This window comes from Eptatretus burgeri, chromosome 5 (genome assembly GCF_056783735.1).
Source record: "Eptatretus burgeri isolate ZD-2024b chromosome 5, Ebu_testis_v1, whole genome shotgun sequence".
Taxonomy (NCBI): domain Eukaryota; kingdom Metazoa; phylum Chordata; class Myxini; order Myxiniformes; family Myxinidae; genus Eptatretus; species Eptatretus burgeri.
This window is the reverse complement of record NC_140965.1, coordinates 3,842,807-3,854,690: the sequence shown is the minus strand read 5'-3', so window position 1 is coordinate 3,854,690 and position 11,884 is coordinate 3,842,807. Positions and strand designations below refer to the sequence as shown.

Below are 11,884 nucleotides of genomic sequence, written 5' to 3'. Positions count from 1 at the left end.
TATCTATCTATCTCTCTCTATCTATCTATCTCTCTCTATCTATCTATCTCTCTCTATCTATCTCTTTCACCCCTATTCCTCTCTCTCTCTCTTTCACCTCTATCTCTCATTCTCTCTATCTCTCTCTCTCTCCCCTATCCATGTAACCGTGCTGTAAAAATAGCTGCTCCAGTACTAGATTGCACCATTACGAAGTATTCAGGATTCGGATCTTTGCTTGGTGAAGGTGTTTTGTTGCCCTACGACAGCAGGAACCTTTTAGAATATAGCCTGACGGACATGGAAGGAGCACACAAAATTATATATTATATTGCAACACTTCTCGAAGCAATAGAAAAGTAAAAGGGAAGCAGCACAAACCACCGCCGCCATGACAGCAGCATAACTACGTGTTATCAAAGATCCTTTTTTTTGAGTGTTTAACATAATTTTACATCCTCATTGAGATTCACAGATAGACATGAAATATTTTTATGAAGTGCAACATATGATGTATTTTGACTCGACCAGTCAGCGAAGCGACAGGTAGACACGTTTAGTGTTAAAGAAATGATGAAGTCTTTCGTACCCACACTTAAAACAACACATTTCCTCACTCGGCTCGGTGTGGAAAGGGCCATGCCAAACAACTCAAAACCAAATTATTATGCGTTGCTGTTTTGATGCAGAAAAAAATCTTCCCCCAAGTATCCACTTGAACCCAGCAAAGTCGAGGAAAACCGCAGGGATATCAAGAGTCGTCTGGGCCGACGAGGATCATCTAAAACCGAAGAAGGAGGGTCAAAGGAGTCACCAAAGAAAGGCCCGAAGGACACCTCCAACAAGGGTACTATTTGTCAATCTTTACACACCTTTAACACCAATGTTATTCGACCCAGAAATCCAAACCTCTTCTGCTCATAATTGCAACAGCTTCCTTTGAACTTCATCACTAACACTCCACCTTGCAGCCACCATCATGCTATTGTTCTTTGTGCCCAAATGAACCTTCCAGTCCACGATTGTTTTCATCAACATATTTTACACTCTGTTTATTTTACCTTTTTCGTTTTGTTCATCATCTGCTTCACCTCCACCTCCCTTTCATTTATCATTGTAGGGGTGAAACAACGCCTTGGCAAACGCAGTCATTCCCCGAAGGGAGACCGGTGCCCCATATCGGTGGCAGTGCACGGGGAGGAGCCCTCGGACGTGCACAGCCGCCTCGGTGGCTACGAGCACACAGAGATCAGCACCAAGAAAGAAGGTTCCCATGCCCCCCTCTTGCTCCAAAAATTTCCAACGTAGTCTCGGATCCAACTGTAAAGGACGCACCATGATCCTCATAATCGATTGCTTTGTGTTGCGTGCTTGCCAACAAGGCACGGGAAACCTTGGAGAAATAGCAGTAGCAAAGCTAAAAGAACAGGACTTGTTTTTTCTCGGGTAGAGTTGAAATTCCAACAAAATGCCTTGCCAAGGGGTGGGCCCTTTTTAGCCATGACAAATAGCCAGCTATGCTTTTCGGTCCTTACCTTCATCACAACGCCATGGGCTGTGATGCCTTTGATTATGTAGCCGCTTGCCCTCATGATAAAAACAAAACGTCATCTTGTATTTTTTTTCCATTGGATGAACCAATGCCGTGTCGAGAGTGTGGTATGATGATGATTACGATTGGTGTGCAAGTAAAGAAGTGAACAAAATGTGAAACACTTTCCAACTACGTAATGGTCCGACACAATTGGCATGCATTTTATCAGAGATGTTCGAATGTAACGTCAATTCAATCAACGACCATTAGATTTTGCACCAAAGCGTATCGTGCAATAAATTTACAATTTCGAAGAAGATTCAAGAATAATAAATCTGTGAGGTCTCTCTCTCACTCTCACTCTCACACCGGATGGTTTGCTGTTGCCTTCCCAGTGATAGTCAGGATAGGAATTTGTAATTTGTCAATGGTGCCGGTGACAGCTCGATTACTCTTCGTGAAGGACACCATAGGATCTTTAACGTCCACAAACTAATGCCATTCGACGTGACGTCAGTTTAACGTCCATCCGAGCGACACCACACATTGAGGAATCACCCTGCCTGTGAAACATTGGGATGACGGTTTACAGCTGGGTTGGGATTCAAAAGTATCGACCGAAAGCTGCAGCTTGTACTCATGGATACTTGTTTGGTTCTGATTTGTACTTTTATGGAATTTGTTTAACACGCAGTCAAATAGAAATTTCTTTTAATCGATGGAAGATTTCTTTTTTTTAATTATCCATCTACTATAACTCTTGTGTTCATTTGTAGGGACCTTGTGGAGCCGGCTGGGTACTCCTGCTGGCCCTACGGGAGGAAAGGTTGCGAAAAGCAAAACGTCCTGCGACAGTTCTTCCCTCTACCAGCACGATGATGATGCAGAGGTGCAGCTGGCTTGGGGAGCCGTGCTTCGCAAAAAGAGCAAAAATCGTGCGGAAACTCTGTCTAAGCTGCCTTCACTTCAGATAAAGATCACTCGACGGTCTTCCGAAAGCGACTGATGCAACTGCACATGAGTTCTCCAAGGTGGACAACAGAACACTCCAGAATTTTGTTTGTTGGGTTGTACGAGCGGCTCTCGCCATGTTAAAGCTTAGATGTGCTGTCGTAGTTTAGAGAAAGAGGAAGGTTTATTTGTTTTGTATTGTATTGCTTTCAACCCCATTCTTTTATAACTAATTCTGACTTCTGTTAGCAAAACCAACATACGTTTTCTCATACCCGCTCTGGCTGTTAGTCGGTCCTGATTGGTTATGGATCTTGGGATGAGGTTTCCCACACCTACCTGGTGCTTTTGAATGGTAACTGTGTGCATGTGCATCACCCAGATGTGGCAGCTAAAATGAAGCTCCATAACATGCCATGATGTCCATTTTAAATAGGCCGCCAAGCAAACCGATCTGCCTGACCTGGTGTGCATGTATTTGTCATTTCACTTTGTGTAGGACAAATCTTTCCAGTAAAAATCGATGGAGAGTTTCTATCCATTGGGACCATACTCTGTGCAGAGTGTTGGTGCTGTCTCAGCAGTCTCCTTAGCTATTGGGCACAATCCTGGATGGGTCGCCATTCCGACACAGGATACAAGCAAGCTGGCACTCATTTTGCCGACCTCGGAAGGATGACGGGCAGAGTCAACCCCACCTCGTATTAATTCAACAGCAGAATGGGATTTGAACTCAGGATCCTCGGATCCCGAGCCCACCGCCCGAACCATTAAGTCAACAGCAGGCATATGGAGAGTTTGCCATGTGTTATTTCACAATCTCTTTCACTTGGCAAGGTTTAATTGTCCTTTCAATGAGTTATCAGAAATTTCCACGAGGCACCAGTGCTGCGTAAACAGATTTGCTTCATTTACCACTCGCTCTCTTTTCCGGACTTGACCTTTTTTAGGGGGAGAAAAGACGAGCAAGAGTGGCAGTGAAGCTAAAATGGATCATCACTTCTACTCGACTACAATAGCAGCAGTTGGGCTACCATGGTGATCCTTATCAAGGCAAGCAGCTGGAGACTAAAAGCCAACAGCTGCCAAGCGTCCGCCGGTTTGCGCATCTGCAAGTAATGGTTTGTGGTGTCGGTACTTTGAGGAAAACGTGCTCAATTAGAAATACGATCATCGTTCCGAACATATTGTCACGCACCTCTCCGAGGCAGGTCTAGCTGACTAAAATCTGCTGGATTATTTGAACGGCAGCAATCGCATGCAAGGATGGCTCAGAATCTGTTGGAGTTGAGCAGATTTGCCTTTAAAAAGTGTGTTCTTCTTGCTGAGCGCGCAGGGTGGATTGCGCTTCCTCTGATCGTGGTGATTCTGCTGAGGACAGAATAAAGTGCAACCGAGTTGCTGGTTATAAAAGTGTTTTCTTACATCCATCTTGATGCAGATCGTACACCTCACAACATGCCTCCACACTGTGTGCACCACAAATTTGGTGTTCAAATAATGGCCTTATCCTTTGGAAAGGGTGTTGGAACGAACCCGATTGGCCGTGTGCGTGTTTCCTGTACATATGAGGTCAACCTCGATATGCCTCAACCAAACCATTTGAAAAATTGTGGGCCTTTCTTACTCATTGTGTTTTTTGAGAATAAAAAAAAAGAAATTAGCCAGAGTTCATTCACATACTTAATATATGTTTGAAAAGTTCAATATATAAGAAGAGGCTCATGGAATTAGAGTCGTGATAGATGTATGGTTTGCATTGGATCAGTACTTGTACAACTGTATGTAGAATACTTTTAATTTTGTACCTTTACCAATAATTGTATTCATGGATGGATTGCCAAGTGAACTCCAGTTTTTAAAACATACCTGTATGTATACCTTTGCTCGTAGCTGTACAGGAAATCCACAAATGATTTTCAAACTGTAATAATGAAACGTGATACAATGATGCGGTTTGCTGCGTCTGAAAGAACATTTCTCAGTTTTATCGACTTTCTTTTTGTTTGATTCCAGATGTCCTATGTAACGTATGATGTCATACTTACTGGAAATAGTCATACTTACCTGCCAAAAAGGCTCCAGGACACCCTAGGGAAGGCAGCCATCATCGAGGAAAACGATTCGTGAGCTGCACAAAAAGTTTTGGACACCAGTAGCATCCTGCAGAGGAATGGGGCAGCACAGTCAGCACAATGGATGAGGATGCTGAACATGTTTGTGAGTGAAGAAGGGGGCAGGCTGGTTGAGCACAAGGGGTGAGGATGCTAAACACGGTGAGTGAGGAAGGGGGCAGGCTGGTCGGCACAAGGGGTGAGGATTCTATACACCGTGAGTGAGGAAGGGGGCAGGCTGGTCGAGCACAAGGGGTGAGAATGCTAAACACCGTGAGTGAGGAAGGGGGCAGGCTGGTCAAGCACAAGGGGTGAGGATTCTATACACCGTGAGTGAGGAAGGGGGCAGGCTGGTCGAGCACAAGGGGTGAGAATGCTATACACTGTGAGTGAGGAAGGGGGCAGGCTGGTCAAGCACAAGGGGTGAGGATTCTAAACACCGTGAGTGAGGAAGGGGGCAGGCTGGTCGAGCACAAGGGGTGAGGATGCTAAACACCGTGAGTGAGGAAGGGGGCAGGCTGGTCGAGCACAAGGGGTGAGTATGCTAAACACCGTGAGTGAGGAAGGGGGCAGGCTGGTCGAGCACAAGGGGTGAGTATGCTAAACACCGTGAGTGAGGAAGGGGGCAGGCTGGTCGAGCAACAAGGGGTGAGGATGCTAAACACCGTGAGTGAGGAAGGGGGCAGGCTGGTCGAGCACAAGGGGTGAGGATTCTATACACCATGAGTGAGGAAGGGGGCAGGCTGGTCAAGCACAAGGGGTGAGAATGCTATACACTGTGAGTGAGGAAGGGGGCAGGCTGGTCGAGCACAAGGGGTGAGGATGCTGAACACCGTGAGTGAGGAAGGGGGCAGGCTGGTCGATCACAAGGGGTGAGGATTCTATACACCGTGAGTGAGGAAGGGGGCAGGCTGGTCGAGCACAAGGGGTGAGAATGCTATACACTGTGAGTGAGGAAGGGGGCAGGCTGGTCGAGCACAAGGGGTGAGGATACTAAACACCGTGAGTGAGGAAGGGGGCAGGCTGGTCGAGCACAAGGGGTGAGGATGCTGAACACCGTGAGTGAGGAAGGGGGCAGGCCGACCGAACATAAGGGGTGAGGATGTTCAAGAATGTCTTGAGTCATTCAAGCTTCGGCCCCATAAGTCCATTGGGATTCAGGCGATCTTGTCAAATCCCAACAATAAAACCTTTGAGAAATGTTCCTTCTCATGAAGCAAACTGCGTTCTCGTATCCCATGTAATTTTTTTTTTATTACCTTTTGAATTTGGAACAGTAATTAGTGGACACTGAATATTAATAATGATAATAATAATGCATGACTGTCTGGTGCCACACAAGCAGTATTGTAAATGTGCGTTTTTTTTTTTGCATCAGGGTGATCCATAAGTACACGTGATGGTGATTTACGAAGGGCGCAATATCAAACCATGTGAGGCTTTTGAGTACAGCGGTCATAACTGCTATTATATCATTTGTTTTTTCTTACTTTGCTTTTGACCATTTAGAACATGTGATGTTGAACCTTTTCCAAAAATAAAATAAAAATTCAACAATGGCTGATTTGTTGGTGGAGTAAAGGAGGATGAGTTGGGTTTTTCCAGAGTATCATGTAAACTGCCATGTTTCAAATTTTGAGGTGATTGAGTTCATTTATTTGGGTGACTTACCCAATTATTTCCTGCTTGAAAGGAACCACAGAGCCAAGGAGCTTGCTTGGGGGTGAAAACGTGTTCTCGAGCATTTTGCTGACAAATCAACAACAACAACACTGCGCATTTCACAATGCAGAGACCCAATGTCGTATTGTATCTAATAGAGTAAATCTGAGAACCGGTGCAGACTCGCTCACGGATAGAACACCATTACTACAGGTTTTAGTGTTCCTTCGGAAACAAATGAGGCTATTAACATTGGCGAACAAGTCATTTTCATCATGTATAATTTTAGGTGGGCTGGATAACTCTTGGGATGCTGATTGTAAATCTGTTTTTGGTTTTCCTTTCGTATGTCTAGTTTTTGTGATGAGGCTGATCAAATTTGAAAGGTTATTGCCTTTATTATAATTGAGGCAATAACCTTTCAAATGAATTTCTGGAAACTTCGTGGATAACCCCATCTCCCAAATACAAACGAAGATCGAGTCCAGAAACTGCTCGATGCATAACAAAAAATGGGCTGTCGCATGTCCTTGAAATGACATTGTTTTTACATTCGCATCTAGATTTCTTTCCCAAAAACCTTGGCGCGGTGAGTGGCGAGCAGGGGGAACGCTTCCTTCAAGACATTCAGGCAATGGAAAATCGCTACCAAGGTTTGTATAATGAAAGTTTGCTTGCAGACTACTGCTGGATGTTGTATCGCGGCAATCCGGACAAAGTTTATAAAAAATTTTTACTCGCAACGCTAAGTTGTTATACATTTCGTTTTTCATAAGTGTGTACAGTCCTGTATAAGTTTAACCAAGTGTATGGCATGTATAACGTTTGTGGGAATTGTACTGAAAAGTGAATAAAGTTGTTAGGGTTAGCTGTTAGGGTGTAAGGCTGCCTGGGGGAGAAATATAAAAGTTGTTCCGCATGCAAAGTCACTTACACACAATTGCAACAATACCCTCTCCCATCTCTCCGGTTGCGGGCGAGGCTAAAGTACAAAAAAAAAAACTCGCTTCTTGAATGACATAAAACCATAATCTTTTCTACTCTTGGTATGCCTCCCCTCTCTCCCACCCCAAGCCCACCTTCAAAATTCCCAGTTTTTTTCCTTCCCGAGAGTTTGCTTCTGCATGCGTGCTGTCTACCTTAGCGTGTCCTCCCCACACCCGTTATTTGTCCTTCAACCCTGCTGTCGATGTTCCCCTCTGTACTCTTCATTTTGTTCCATCGCGTCCGGATCTGTTCAGTGTTCTTGCTCTTCCACGAACCTCAACAACTCTGTATGCAAAAGAAAGCGGGTGCATCGGTTGCCCGTGATGGCCATGTGTGCACACTTCATGTCATGTTATCGATACATCTGCATACAAAAATACTTTGGGTAGTGTATTGGTTATATCATCACAAAGGACAAAATATTAACTTTTTATAATTCTAGTATGGAGAAGGGAAATACAAACAAGAAAGAGAGATCGCAGACCCTTGCCAGGACTTGTTTTGTGTGTTATGTAATTGACAGTATACTAATAAATGTCAGTGAAACTGTTACTTGAAAACTTTGGCCAAAAATGTTGTAACAGACAAATGCTACAGACCAACATACTTGGAGAAATTTTTTTTTCTCACAAACCTAAATGTAATACCCTCTCCTTTGGTGAGGATAATAATTGAGAGTTCATTACCATGCTTGTGAAAGTTAGTTTTTATCCGACGCTCCAAGTAAAAGTGCACCGATTATTGCCAACAGTTTGGCATTGGTATGCTTCTTTCAAACCGGTCAAGCAAGCTCAAACAACAACCCTGAAACAACGATCTCACTTCAAAGATGAGACGACGTCGTACGGTCAACTGTTTGTATCGTTGCACACACGTCAAGGCACTCTCGGCTTCTTCTTTGAGCACGAGTCTACAATATCCCAACCCCTCCTCCCCCTCCCCCCTTGAAGAAATGACAAGGCTGCACTTTACCACTGCATTGTCAAAGCAGATTCCGCAGAAGGACCCGTAGATGAAATACCGTAGCTCCCTCCAACAGGCTACAATGCAGTAATCATCAAGGGTGGGGCCCTTATCCACACGATGCCACCAAAGCCATCATGCTGGACATTTGACGACTGTGCGGCTACTGTCCTCTGTCCTTGCCTTCGCGTTCCACCCAAATCATGTGATCGCCTTGATGTCATATGGGGAAGATACTTCCCAAAAGTAGGGGAAGGGTGGGCAACACCTTTTTTCAACATTTGGCTCATACCTGAAATGACAAAGAAGTCAAACTTCCTTTGTCGGCCAAAAATATGTTTTGACTTTCAGCTAAATTCTACCAGAGGCAACATTAGTCAGCATTTTTTTCCATCACGGTCAATTTGGATGTTTAAAAAAAACATCCGAAGTGGTTAAACTGGGGGGTAGGGGTAGGTTGATTCTTATCCTTTTCAAGGGGGTAGGTTGAACCATGTCCTGGGATCACCAATGATGTAAAACAAGGCAATAATTTAAGATGATTACAAACTTTTAATGAACTCTAAACAGTGTAACATATTGAAATGTGACATGTTTGACTCCAAACTGATTACTGTCCCCTGTCGTGGTGCATCAAGATGGTCTCGCAAGGGGTGATAAGATTGTCAGATGTGACGTCACCATCCAAATCTTTAAAACGTAATTCCCAAAATGGATTATATGCTTATTGACAGTTGTACTCCCGAAGATCTACACGGGATTGCATCATGGATGCTACCTTCGTGGCAGCACCTGTGGTGAGATGTTTCGGAAAGCACGTGACCATTTCACCTCTCAATCTTCAAGTGGGCTTCAATAATTGGTTTAGGAAAACATCCGCTCATTTTTCTTGACTCTAAAATTTTACATCGTATGAAGTTTCTCCATCTTTTGCTGATATCTGGGTTATTTGACCAACACAATCTTCAAATGATGAGTTACTTGATGAACAGACCACCCTATTTCCACTTCCTGCTCATCAGGCCTCCATCAGCCTTCCCTCCATCTGTCTTTGGCTTATGGTGGTGTCCTATTTCCTGAAAGAAAGAAACAATAAAAAGCACTGGTTCTCTTACATTCTTAAGTCCCAAAATACTCATTTTACAGGGACATGACATTAACCTTAAAATATGAATTACCCCCATTTAAAAACAGAGACTGAAGACTACTTGTGAAGAATTAATCCCGACAGTTGAGATTTCCTTCATATCATTGTGGTGGGGCACCTTGAACCATGGTTTGACCGGTCCCTCACCTTTGCAGGTTCAAGGGGCCCCGCTCTCCAAAGGGAGCACACGTAGCAAGAGAGCAGATGGATCTGGTGGTGGGACACAACACGCCACCAGTAATGCAGAGACTCCTCAAGGCCAGAAAACCTGGGAAAAGTTTTTTGGCGAATTTTTCAAACAACGAAGAGAGCTGTTCGAGTTTCTGTCCAGCAAGCCAATGAAAAATCTGTACCATCCCAACTGCAAGGATGTGTAATATATATTATATATATATATATATATATATATATATATATATATATATATATATATATATATATATATATATATATATATATATATATGACATCTGGTGCACTGTTTGTGCATGTCGGATCTGGTGACGAAATGATTGGAACCTTCAAACCACGAGGAAGCAGACACCATAATCGTAGTACACAAAATCGTGTCCATTCTCATCACTCCAATTCCATTCTCATCAGGACCGGAGACACTGGCGTATTCATCATCATCCTGGGTCAGTTCTCTCGTTTCCACTCCATCAATGCAAACCTTGACTTGTGGATTGCATTCAGTAGAGGAAAGCATCAGCAAATGCTTCATATCAATCGACTCCATCAGAACATTGGTCCAGAACGCTGCCTTGTATTCCCAATGTTCCATGCCATGATTGTCAGCTTGTGACGCTACAAAAGGATTGAAGAACAAGAGCAAACATCTGTGGTGAAACACCTGGAACAAACACCCCAAAAGGTTACAGAAAACCCGATGAAGATCTCACAGCAGCCCTTCCAGGCTTTGACAGCCGATGACTTCGCTGCCGTTGAGGATTTCGTGTGTTGACTCTACGACCGAACATCGACTACGTCTGAAGCCAATGTTTTGAGAATTAACATGTTCTGTCAACGAAGCCAAAATGTCCAGCAGATTCCACAGACACAGGATGCACTAATGCTTCACCTTCGACGAGCTGTGTATCAGCAATCGATCTGGTGTACAAGTCATCAGCCAAAGCTCCCTGATGAGGACCCATGTTCCTTCGGCTGGCAAGAATCCGACAACAACCGAAGGTCCGTGTGGACTTCGCGCGGCACCTCCACTCAAGCGTTCAAGCGGACGGTGAGGTGCAGTATCTGCAAACACTGCACTGGCTCCTGCTCTTGGAAAAAAAAAAAAGAACACCTTGACTGTACACAACCGTCAGATGTTCCTGCTGAAAGTGATCCAGAGGTCACGGAGTTAACCACAAGACATTTTAACCAGCAGTAAGTAGTTCATCTTGAGGAGAGCTTTCATTTGACACCATAAACAACCATCCGAACACCACTGCTTGATGTTCCCAGACTTTTGCCCTTGCACGACCTTTAATGACCTCAAGGGTCAAACGGTTGATCGCATCACTTTCGACTCCAGAGTGAAAGTGTTTGTTTTGTTTTGATGAGACCTTTCATTTCACACCAATATTACCTCTGGATGACTATCCGTTATCGGTATAAGGTTTTTGCCCTATTTGACCTCTGACTTTTCAAGGTCACCAAAACTGACCTTATCCGGGGTCAGATTTTTGTGGCACCTTCGGATTCGTGTTCGTTGGGTCGAAATCTTTTGGCTCGCGTTGAAAAACTAACTTTCACAAGTATGGTACCAAACTCTGGTTGATTCATCACGTTTGAGTACATCCATCCATGGGAACCATACTCTGTGCAGAGCGTTGGTGCTGCCTAAGAAGTCTCCTTGGCTAGCGGACACAATCCTTGACGGGTCGCCACTCCGATACAGGATACCAGCATGCTTGCACTCATTTTTCCGACCTCGGAAGGATGACAGGCTGAGTCAACCCCACCTGGTATTAATTTAACAGCCAAGGGGGATTTGAACTCAGGATTCTGGGATCCCAAGCCCACCACCCTAACCATTAAGCCAACACCAGACATATGTATAATGTTTACAAGCTTTAAAATCTTTATTTTATTTAAATTGAATTACATACATGAACACGAATAAAAAATCGCCTTTTTGGCACTTTCAAACCCCTTGCATTTAACAACACTTAAGACAACATTTTACACCATTACAACCAATCAAATTTATCGCTCGCAGACGGCGCCCGTGTCCTTGTTTCTCAAGACTGTGCAGGGCAAGACGCGCAGTTTAACGTTCATCCGAGGGACGACGCACTGATCAATCGCCCTGCATGTGAATCACCAGGATGACGGTTTATAGCTGGCTCAAGATTTGAACCCAGGCTCGACGGGTCAAAGGTGAGTGTGCATACTTATCGATTATCCTGTGAACCCACAAGAAACCCAGGTTCAAATCCTATATGCATTGTCCATTTTTTTAATGTCTACCGACATAATCCATGTGAAAGGTACACTGATATCTACTGATGCTCCTCCATCAGGCTTAGATCACTAAAAATAAAA

The 11,884-nt window shown here is 44.1% G+C and overlaps 1 protein-coding gene and 1 long non-coding RNA gene across 4 annotated transcripts in view; one reads left to right on the top strand and one right to left on the bottom strand.

Annotated features, from left to right (window-relative positions):
• Nucleotides 1-6,137, top strand: part of NCBP3 (nuclear cap binding subunit 3) — a 36,376-nt gene extending 30,239 nt beyond the window's left edge. Inside the window, exons 11-14 of one of the 3 annotated variants that reach the window (XM_085880422.1) lie at nucleotides 669-826; nucleotides 1,100-1,246; nucleotides 2,290-2,544; nucleotides 5,957-6,137. In XM_085880422.1, the coding sequence (XP_085736548.1) occupies nucleotides 669-826; nucleotides 1,100-1,246; nucleotides 2,290-2,519 (535 nt within the window). In that variant the 3' untranslated portion in view covers nucleotides 2,520-2,544; nucleotides 5,957-6,137. Of the gene's footprint in view, nucleotides 1-668; nucleotides 827-1,099; nucleotides 1,247-2,289 lie in introns of all 3 variants that reach the window. The other 2 variants (XM_085880421.1, XM_085880420.1) reach the window with 2 other exon arrangements.
• On the bottom strand, nucleotides 5,907-8,374 carry LOC147025729 (uncharacterized). Its single transcript, XR_015057989.1, has 2 exons — nucleotides 8,200-8,374; nucleotides 5,907-7,512 (listed from the first exon to the last, which is right to left on the bottom strand). It is a non-coding gene; the product is annotated as an uncharacterized LOC147025729 (long non-coding RNA).
• Between the last annotated feature and the right edge of the window lie 3,510 nt (nucleotides 8,375-11,884).